This window comes from Berghia stephanieae, chromosome 1 (genome assembly GCF_034508935.2).
Source record: "Berghia stephanieae isolate SIO BIC M18660-M18661 chromosome 1, UCSD_Bste_1.3, whole genome shotgun sequence".
NCBI lineage: Eukaryota > Metazoa > Mollusca > Gastropoda > Nudibranchia > Aeolidiidae > Berghia > Berghia stephanieae.
The window spans coordinates 78,210,438-78,222,264 of NC_088360.1; the positions used below are offsets into that span (position 1 = coordinate 78,210,438).

General features: G+C 32.9%; 1 protein-coding gene across 3 annotated transcripts in view; it reads right to left on the bottom strand.

Moving 5' to 3' along the window:
• Positions 1–11,626, bottom strand: part of LOC144958044 (dynein axonemal intermediate chain 4-like) — a 33,220-nt gene extending 21,594 nt beyond the window's left edge. For all 3 annotated transcript variants that reach the window (XM_078889648.1, XM_078889633.1, XM_078889639.1), the window contains exons 1-8: positions 11,426–11,626; positions 8,406–8,577; positions 7,863–7,973; positions 5,965–6,059; positions 4,692–4,780; positions 3,517–3,698; positions 2,474–2,581; positions 1,193–1,262 (exon numbers count right to left, since the gene is read on the bottom strand). In XM_078889648.1, the coding sequence (XP_078745774.1) occupies positions 1,193–1,262; positions 2,474–2,581; positions 3,517–3,698; positions 4,692–4,780; positions 5,965–6,059; positions 7,863–7,973; positions 8,406–8,577; positions 11,426–11,466 (868 nt within the window). In that variant the 5' untranslated portion in view covers positions 11,467–11,626. The remainder of the gene's footprint in view (positions 1–1,192; positions 1,263–2,473; positions 2,582–3,516; positions 3,699–4,691; positions 4,781–5,964; positions 6,060–7,862; positions 7,974–8,405; positions 8,578–11,425) is intronic.
• Positions 11,627–11,827: the final 201 nt, after the last annotated feature.

Here is an 11,827-nt window from a genome sequence, read left to right on the forward strand (position 1 = left end):
TATTATGCTTTATTTCAAGTAATTTCAACAATCATAAGTGTTATTCAAGTGTTTTTGAAATGAAAATGTCAGATTAGGCAATTTTTTTTTATGCGTCTCTTTTTGTTTCAGTTGTTTGACTATAATGGATGTCAGACATAAAATTCTTCTTATCGACTAGAAATTGAATCAAAATTTAATATTGAAGAAAGAAAAACAGTTAATATTACTTTTACCAAGAAACTTTTTCTAAAATATAATGTAATCATCCAAATTGCATTTCATGGCACTGCCTTGGTTTTTAACAATTTGACACAGACGAGGAAGAAACACGTATGGTATTGTGATAACTTCTGCCAAACAGATTCCATTTTCTGCTGAAGTACTTTCAAACCTTCAAAAGGTTGTCTCAATAAACTTTTGTTGAAAGTTCATTCCAAAAGTGACAATCCAGGGGATTGGAGACTGAAGAATTTGGCGGCCAACTATTTTGTCAATGAAATGTGCTGCAAATGACAATGCATAAACTTTTGGCAAGTCTGAGAGGTGTGCAAAGGAGCTTTATCTTGAACAAATATTAAATCATTTTAGGATAAAACTTTTTGCAAGTGGTCAACAAGTCTTTCTGTAAATATTCTGTGTAAAACAAAGCAATCACTTTTGTTTTGGTGGGATCGATGAAAAGGGCTCTTTGATGGGAACACAACACATTAAATAATAGAAATAGTAATAACAGTAGGTATATAATATATTAATATATAATAAAATATATAATATAATATAAAATAATAAATAATAATAATAATAATAATATGAATGATGAATAAATAATAATAATAATAATAATAATAATATATATATTAATATAAAATAATAATAATAATTAATAATAATAATAATAATAATAAGTATATAAATAATGAAAAATAATAATATATTTATTATATATATAATTTATATTATTATTATTTATTATTATGTATGATATTAATAATAATAATAATAATAATAATAATAATAATATAATAATAATAATAATAATAATAATAATAATAATAAAATATAATAATATAATAATAATAATAATAATAATATAATAATAATAATAATAATAATATAATAATTACATAAAATGATGATGATGATGATGATGATGATGATGATGATGATGAGGAGAAGGAGGAGGAGAATAATAATAAAAGCAGTAAAATACCTTTCTTTTCTTTCTCCAGTTCTTCATAAGTATCATACATCAGCCAGTTTGTGCATTCAACACCAATGGCCTGGAGAGATAAAGCAAACAAAAAATATTAGATATTGCAATTCTTTACTTTTCACTTTTCCACAATATATAGACGCACATTATCATTCATAAAATTGTATAATTTACTCATGACACTGCCAATTTCAATAACAATACCTATGCATAAACTAGGAATCCATCTTTTTAAAAAGGGTACTTTCGGACTTCCTTGACGTTTGCAACATACTACAAGAAGAACAGGATGGGCTACAATCATGGGAGAAAGAATGGAATATGGAATTCCGCCCAAAGAAATACCAGCTAATCTGTATCACGAACAAAAAGAAAATAAGTTCCGATTATCATATACACAAAGAAAAATTGGAGACAATGGAAAAGGCAGAATATCTTGATTTAACTCTTGACAGCAAAATGTCTCGGTATACCACAACCATAAAGTTTGTTAAAAGGCTAATACAAAACTTGGTTTCTTACAAAGACATGAACAAAGTTTTCCAAGAAACATCAGAGGAACCTGTAAAGTCTTTGTACGGCCAATTTTAGATTATGGTGGATGCGTTTGGGACCCCAAGATTAAAAAGCAAATAGAACAGCTCGAGAAAGTTCAAAACAGAGCATGTAGGTATGTTTGTTACAGCTACAGGAGGACTGAAACAATTAGTGAGATGCGCAAGAGCCTAAACTCATTGCCATTACATGAAAGACGCACACTCCAAAAAGCCAAAGTCCTCTTTAAGGCCCATCTGGGACAAACAACAATTCCATTTGATAGCCTTATCCTACCCAAAATAAAACAGTACTCATACCAGGTCCCGCAGTCACAAGTTAATGCTCATCTGAACTCTTTTTTTTTCCAAGCACCATCAGAATATGGGATTTTCTGCTCGAAAATATCAAAACATATTAATGGCCAAATGAATTTGACAGAGAAATCGATAAAATCAAAATGAAAGAATAGGTACGTACATTTGTCCTCATCACATCCATAGTCACAATTATCTTCATGCACGGAGTTGCGACTCAAATACAAGACAAGACAAGACAATATATATATAATATATAAACACACACAAACATTCCACACCCACACTCTCTCTCTCTCTCTCTCTCACTCACTCTCTCTCTCTCTCTCTCTCTCTCTCTCTCTCTCTCTCTCTCTCTCTCTCTCTCTCTCTCTCTCTCCATCTGCTAATCTAACTCTTGCTCTTGCTTACACACAAATCAACTTACATTCGTTTCAATTTTGGTAGTGTTGACACTTTTCAATTTCGGAGGCTCATTAAACGTATTCATTCCTCTCTCCATGTACAGATCATTTCCAACACGACTTTTTTGTAACTGAAAGGATTAGAATATACAATTATTATTGTAACTTTCATAACCTGCTAAGTCTCTTTTTCATCATTGAGAGAAACAGCTCTTTTACGTCATATTTTAAGTGAACGAAAGAGGAAATCACTTGTGTTCTATGTATTATGGAACAAATCGCGAGTGATTTGGAAGTAAAGCTTTTTCCTGATAAATCTAAGGTGCCAAATGGATTAAAAAATTAATTCTATTTTTTAATCTAGTGGGCACCTTGGATGCCTATTTATATTGACGATGGATATCTTTCATTGTTGCTTTACCTTTACACAGCATTAGAGATTGGTAAAAACTTGATTCTTATCATCCAGAAATTTTAAAATCTCTTTTCAAATGTTAATATGTTGTTTTTTAGTATTGATAATTTTAAAAATGTATGGAGAAAAGTTATACTCTAATTGAATATATAAGTAAGAAGAAACAATATATCCTAAATGGATGTACATATGAAGAAATAATATATTTTATTGAATATATTTATGAAGAAATTATTCTTCAATTTAATAAAATATGTATGAAGAAATAATACCCTAACTGAATATATAAGGAGATGATTTTCAGAACCTTTAGTGACAGATAGGGGGACTCGATAGCTTCTACAAGTGAACAAACCTCATAAAATTACACAATTCATTTAAACAACAAGCCACAACACTGAGATGCCAGTCCCATGTAGAAAGGTCTTTGTAATTATTCTTTGTCCACAAATCAAGGGCATGGATTTGGTAGATAATGCATTTACTCAAAAGCTGAACGATCGATTTGTCTACCAAAGATTGTGTTTTGTCAGAGACAATTGCATCAGAAATTATATCTATGCGATGTGAGTAATGATGAATGGAGGAACAGAATAATGGAGTTGAAAATGAATAATAATTCTATCAACAAGATACGCTGTATATCATTACCTCCAAATAAGCTTCATTTCTATCCTTTACTTTCTGTGCCTCTTCACTTTCAACAGAAACTTTTGTATCAGGCATGTCAAAGATCCAAAATGTCTCTGTCTCAGTCAGATTGATGTCCACAATTTTGACAAGATCATCTTCTGTTGGGATCTCTTGGACCTCCTGTCGCTTGTGTTTTACCTCTGCAATAAAATCATATTGATGGAAAAGACTAAAACAGTTTATCTCTCAACAAGACCCATCACAAGAAACCATATCTAGTTCATGAATTTTTTAAGGCCTTTCCCCAATTATTGATAGCCGAGTGATTAAAGGTTGATAAAAACCAGACGACACTGAGTCTTCTACTTCTCCTTTTCCTCCAAAATAAGCCGACTGACTTCATACATACTAAGTATCACTGTGTTGCTAATCCGCTTATCCTAATAATAAGGAAAAATTATGGTATTTTCCTGCTGCCTGTACTGCATCTTAGAGGTTTCAATATTGCTCAAAATCAGCAATGTTGATTCTAAGCAGAAGTATTTGGGGAAAGTGAGTAAAGATGATGGTAATCATTCGGTGGAAGAATATTAAAAATTCGATCCCACGATTGTCTAGATTGTATTTCACTTGATTTCATTCAGTATTGATCTACTTGTATCTCTATAAGACCATTCAGACCTTGTGAAGAATTGTTATTTTAGTTATAACTGATAATTTATAATGACGTAATCACCCTTATTGTTTTATGTGTGTATTTGTTTTATCACTCATGAATGTGTCGTAATTTTTAACTTTTTTTGTTAAACTCTTTTGCACATTTTCAGACCGAACAACCACAATGCAGTATTAGTTTTATCAGGTTTATATAACACAAGGGTAATAAATGATCAGATAATATTTAATTTCATAAAGTGTGTAAGTTACGTTTGTAGTCATTTTTAGAGCTCAGTTACACATGAGTCAATTTTAATGATATCTATTCAAAATATCAAATTCAAGGACGCCCTGGCAAGGCCAGGGTCTTGATATTATTGTCATCCGTCAAACCACTGAAAATAATCAATGTTGCTTGATTTTGTTACAAAGCAAGACATAATATCAACACCATATTAATATAATATTTTTGACATATAAACACACAAATATCAGCTTTTAGGAACGCATTGATCTGATTGCTACCGAAATCTTACCAGAGAACGTTGTGACTTCAGGAGAGCTCACATCATCAAGTGGAATGGAATCCGTTCCAGTATCATTATAGGACTGTGTAAATACAGATCTGTTTGAAATCAAACATAGAAGAAATTAACTTTTACTTTATAAATTAATGAAACAAATAAATTGAAGCTTCCATTTTAATGCTTGTCTACATTGAAATTACAACATGTGTCAATTATGTGTAAGACAATAAGTGAGGCAAGAATAAATTGAGATGATGACCACTTTTTATCAGTTTATTTTTTAACATGCAGGCTGCTAGCTGTCTTGGTCTTTGAGGAGTAACAAATTTGACAATATAAACAAAAATCCATTGTGGCGGTCTTAAATAAAAAAAATAAATAAATAAAAAAAAAAATTCCCTTTATTCATGCCCAAGGGGAAATTTGTCTTTAGGGTCTATTCCAAGCGAAGACTGGAATAACCCAGGCGTCAGCCGCAGAGGAGCACCGCAAAGTGAGCTAGGGCGAGGTGACTTGCTCATGGCCACACAACGTAGCGGTGGGTGATTGAACTCAGTACCTTTTGGGTATGAAGCAAAGACCGTACCACTGAGCCACCTTTTAGATGTATGCTTTTTTAAAAACAAGTGGTGATAGGAGAAATAGGTTGATGAAACTTTTGATACCTTGTTTCCTGATACCAAAAAGGCATAATGAGAGAAAGAAAGATTGCTAAGCAATCACAAACATCGGAGCCTATCATACTACTCTCATTATAAGGCAAAGAATTATCTAACCTTAGGGCTTGTCAGTCATTCAGAGTATTTAAAGGTAAAGGGAAAATAATGTCAATACCCTTCAATACCAAGGTAATCATTGCCTTCATATTAGATTCTTGTTTATAATCATTGCCTTCATATCAAATTCTAGTTTATAACTGTTCCTTAATATTAGATTCTTGTTTATAACTATTGCCCTCATATCAGAATCTTGTGTACAAGCATTGGCTTCTTATCAGATTCTTGTGTACAACCATTGCCTTCATATCAGATTCTTGTTTATAACTATTGCCTTCATATGCTTAATTGGAAAACAAATGTTATCCAAAAGTCGCTCCACTTAACCGATCCTGGGGTAGGCCTTCATAATTTAAACACCCTATCAATACGCCATACATGTCCATTGTCGTAGCTATTACAATAACGATACACAGCACCCTTTCAGTCATATGTTCTTTGAAATTGAACTCTAGATTGACAACTAAACAATTGTCAAAATTGCAAATCGGGTTGGTTTTTTTTACCTTGTAAATGGGCCATATGCAAACATACTAGTTGTACCGGTTCCTGCTTGGGTTCCATATATTGAGGAAGAGGTCATTGACACCAGGTCTGTGGGCTAGAAAATAAAATGAAAGTGAAGGAAAATCATAGCTACTGAAATGTGATTTTATAGACACATAATGAACCATCGAGGGAAGGAATATTCAAATTAGGATAAACAACAAAAATCATTCAGTCAATCAGAGGAAGCCAAATAAAATATTGGGCCACAGCTATGGGGAAAAAACACCGAAAAACTTTTAATAATTGTGAAAATAGAGGGGTAAAGATTATGGATAAGTCAAGAAATGACATTTGCAAAATATTGGGAAAACAGACAGACAAGAACCGTTTTCCTTCTTAGTAGAACAGGAGACTGACTAATTGAAAACTCATTACTGCTGATGTCTACAGGGTATCCATAAAGTTGGGTACATGATAATAGTACAAATTTCTCTTTAAAAACTCAATATTATTCAACTGAGATGTAAATAAATATCAATTTAACTACACGTGACCTCTACTTCAATTTAAAAAAGTAGCTTTCAGCCAAATTTCCATAATCTATAGCATAAACGAATAAATAAAAATAGATTGTGAAGTACTTCATGTTCCCAGACTTTTGTGAACACCCTGTACAACACACATGATTTGAAGAGATTTTGGTGGTATGAGATGCTAACGTGATTTAAATTACAATGTAGAGAAAAGCCTTTTAAAACGCAATGCAAAAGAAGAACAATATATCGAAATCGTCCTGTCTTCACTGAGTATTGAATCACAAATACCCTTTAATTTTGAATTCAATAAAAGAACCATTACACTACCAAGCACTAATCATATGTTGCCTAATTCTACAAATCAAATTGTTAATTAAAATTCTGCAGAGCTATTACTATTATGCATCTTTACTCAACACTATCTAAAATACTACTGTAACATCCCACAAAACCCAAGCTTTCCTAATTTTCGAGATGTCAACAAAATTGTCACTTTGAACAGCACATAAACAAGCTCAGACATGAATTTAATGAAGAACCTCTGGAGTAATTAAGAAACGCAAAGTTAAGGATAATTATTGTGCAGCTATGTTGTCTTGGTGATATGACACTTGCTTTCGGATCGGAAGGTCCTAGGTTTGAGCCACACTCGGTGAATAGTTGAGTCCTTGGAAAAGGCTCTGTACTCACATTCTCTCACCGTACTCAGGTGTAAAAAGAGTATCAGGCTGTTAACATCATTGTCTCTGTTGGAAAATAAATGTAATGACTATGTGCTGCTGATGGTCGGGGACCCTTTGTAAAGCACTTTGAGCACTTTTAGAGAATATTGTTCTATATAAAAGCTCAAGTTTTTAAAATTATAATGCCCAGTCCTGAACTTTATTCAAAGTTTTACATGTCTTGAGGTGGAAGTCGGTCCCTTGTGAAAATTATTTTAATTGTGAAAGTACTCTCCGCAAACTGAGGGTTAGTCAAAAGCTTTATTTCCAGCAGTGACAGACATTTGAAAACCAACCATGCCTAGATTCTGAGGAGACTTGACACTCCACCACATATAAAGATAAACTAGCACATAAAATCTCATAAATAAGTTTGTGCCACATTCTTGGCAATTTAGATAATTCCTTATGAGTTTCCGATTGCTCCAAACCTTTGTGGCATTTTGTTTGTTTCATTCGTCCATTCATCAAAAATGTAATTTTGTCAGCTTTTGATATTGATTTTTTTTTTGTTAACAGGTCTTGACATTTTTGAGGAGACACAACCTGAAGTAACTTTTGAAAGGGACGGTATTAAAAGTTTCTTGAAGGATAGACAAGTATATGCATTTCACAACTCAAATATGTTTTTTACATATATTTTATGAAATTTCTCACTGTTCCAACAGAATTATCACCAATGGCATTTGCTTGGTTTTTCCTTATCATTGAAGGATCCGTGTTTAAGAGTGGGAGAGGTGTGACGTCATTTCCAGCCTCATCAAAAATCTGAAATAACAATTTATTTTTAAATGTGTGAAAATTGACAATTACAAATATTTTTCAAAGAAAATCCAAAATGGGCATTAAAAGTTCACATTGGATCCGCCCAAAATCCACAATATAAAATATCTCAATATATTAGGTTTAACGTCATGGAATTCGACAATAAATATATTTTAAAAACTTTCTTTTCTCAAAATCTATATCCAAGATTAAAACGATGCATCAACTTTGAAAATCAATCAAAACTTCAATTATTCAGTTTAATGCACTATATGAAATAAACAAAACATTAACAAAACAAACTTAATTTAGCTCATTCTTTAACACATTTAATCAGCTCCGAAGAATTTAAACCATCAACCTCTTGAACAAGAGAAAAAAAAAGACTGGTTTGCCTGACCTTACACAGTAAAGTATATTTGAAAACATTCATACCTGAACCGTTGAGCGTATGTTTGCAGACTTTTCACTTGATGGAGCACCAGGAGCATTTTTACGATTTGCTGAAGAAACCAAATTACTTCTTGTGCTTGCAAAAGCAGGATTCCTACCCCCAATTTTACTTTTTGAAACTGAGGCATTCTTGCTGCGATTTGATTCAAATTGCCTGTAAAATAAATTATTGGAATAAAGAAATGAGATAAAATATTATCATAATTTGATTATTCATAAGAACAAAATCCGATTGTGATTAACAATAAAAGCCATCCATTGTCTCAAGTTGGGTTTAATGTTTGAGAAAATTAAAATTAAAACCGAAACTATAAAGTTAAAATAGATTATCATGTTTTATTTCAGAGGAATGAGTGATGTTTCTTTAACTGCAACGATTCAAATATTGTACTTCTGATAATGTGACTCTAGTTTGTTTGTTTATAGCGGTTCAACGGCACTGGCAACACACATGGGTCATTTAAGCTCCTGGAAAAGTAAGGCAATAGATGTAAATAAAAGGGAGAAAAAAGTAAATGATAAAAGAAATGTACCTCTGTACCTCATCTGGTACAAAAACCATCGCTTCTCCTGGATCTTTTCGTCAAATGAAAATATCATTCTATCATCAATAATAATACATATATCTAATACATAAATTAGCAGATAAACATAAGTCATCTAACTGAGAGATGATTTATTAGGGGAAAACATCCTCTATCGTCAACAGTGGACATATCCCACGGAAATGTTGTGGTCCCCCAGGATTTTCTATTGCCATTTGTGTTTCAGAATATTCAGTCCATCCAGATGGCAAATTACTTTAAAAATTTTGTCCTACACTACATTACACAGGAGATGGTGAATGTCATTATGTTTCAAATTTGGTGAGAATAAACAACAATGATAGTTTAAGTTACATATGATATTCTAAGCAATCTTTTAAATTAGTTTTATTCTTAAATAAAAATGTAATGGTGATGTCAAATGCAACTAATGATCTAGATTTTGATGTACATTGAATGGTCCTTTTTCGACAAGCTGATATCTTATTCAATAAAAAAAAGTTGTAATAAAAAATAGCGCAGGTTATCTTGCCAAACAACAAAGAAATGTTTACGTCTTATATCTTTCCAAAGCAGCGAGATAAGAATCTGAACAAGTGTGTATGAAACAGTGCCAGACAAAGCAAGAAAGTATAATATAAGAAAAAAAACATCCCAAAAAATCAGCCCACCTCGACAGGGGATTGAATCTCAGACCTCCTGATTACCAGTCAGATGTGCTACCATTACACCACAAATGCTCCCGATAGTTGGGACAATTTCACTTCCTATATTCTTCACAAAGGAACGCGCTATATGCTGTGAATCCTTGCTGGCATCACACAACATATACATTGTACACGAGAAGATGAGGACGAAGACATTTGAGTTGCTCCATTTTCATTTTTGAAAATGTCAAATTGAGAAATTAGGGAGCAGACACCGGTGTAAGATAAACATCTGAACAAGTGTGTATGAAACGGTGTCAGACAAGCAAGAAAAATAAAAGAAAAAAACAACCCAAAAATTAAATTACATTGGCTATAAGTTCTTGTTTAAAATACACAAACAAAACTACATTGCTCCCCCTAAAACGATAATTTTAAGGGAACACGTAAAAATAAACAAAGATTTATTTTTCACAAATGCTTGTGATAAGGCGTTCCACATAGATGACCCAAAAGGACCTTTCATACATAATATAATATGTGAGTATGTTTTGAGGAATGGCTGCCAAATGACGGAGAAGGGGTTTTGAATGTCTTTAAATTAATTCAGAAAGGTAGGGAGGTTCAGTAACTCCAAGACGACCGATGATGAACATACAAATACTAAAGGTTTCAATCCAGTCCTTTTCTCAAAACTCCTCTGCAAACGATATACAAAACTGCGCCCCCAACATCAAGACTAAGATCTTGTTCACCTTTCTACCTATCAAAGAAAGAAAACTACAACACACAAGAAGCCTAGAGCGAGGAATAGAAAAGGAATAAGCCAACAGGGGGGGGGGGGGGAACTAATTGAGATCCCTGTAAAAGTCTCCCAGGTCTACAGGATCAACCAAGAAAACACTGGGTAGCTGCAAATAGACTACGGTCAAAACATACAAGAACAGCTGCCAACATGCACAAATGGGGGCTCCAAGAATCACCAACATGCCCAAGGTGCAACCAAGCACCACAAGATGCAAACCACCTCGTACTAGATTGCCCAGAGACAAAACTGGAAGGGGGATTTGAAACCATCAACAAATGTGGTGATGACTTCTGAACCTGGATTGATACCTTGAACATAGAAGTGTAGCCGAACGATACTACTACCTACTACTACTACTACTACTACTACTACTACTACTACTACTACTACTACTACTACTACTACTACTACTACTACTACTACTCATAACGCAGCTATTGCAGGTCACGAAGCAGAGGCAGATGTCTAACAAAATCATTCCTATTCCTATGACAAGAAGTGAATGTAAGTCTGGTAGAACTGTTCTGTGTATGTAAACGTTTCGGATTATGTTGTGAAATACCAAAAAGCGCATTATAATAATCAAATTTTGATAGCTCGAGAGACATTACCAATTGCTTTGGTCGTATTCTACGATGTGGCCCATCTAATTCTGATGGAAGCAATTGAAGATGCTTTAACTTTATCTCAAGAGTTATTAAGTCTATTTATCAAGATATTCAATGTACTAAGACTATTATCATCTTTTACTTTTACTATTAACTGTAGATATTGCCGAATATATAACTATATAAACGTATAGCTAGTCTACTCTGAGTATGGACTAATTCAATTTTCTTCGTTGCATTTTGTGATGATGACGGCATTCTTACTCTAGCTTAGGATTAGCCTTTGGAGATTTAAGAAGTCTAGAGGTCTGCTGCTTTCACTTTCTGTCAGTGAGGTCTTATTGATAATGGCACCCATCTTTCAAAATTTAAATATATTGTTAAGGATTCGTACCTCGTACTCAGAAGTTTCTTATTCATCTTTGAGGACGACATTTGATAATTTCCATAAGTTGAGTTATAAAGTTTGAAATAAAAGTTAACAGCTCTCTTCTCCAAATTACACGGCAGTTTGGAACAGTTGTCTTCCTTGAGGCATCATGTTGTCAAGAGCTACCAATACAAGATGTAACTACTCTTTCAATTGGTCCATACACTGAGGAGCGCAAAACTAAAAACTTTAATATTTAGTGTTTTGAGATGTCAAAACTTTTACAAATACTGCAACATAAACAATGATATTTTTTCTATCGAGTAGTTGATTCTAAAACCAACTTTATCGCTTTAAAACATACTTTTATTTATTTGATAACAAAAAATAGTCCTGCCAATCATAAAAGAGCTTTCAAACAAACTT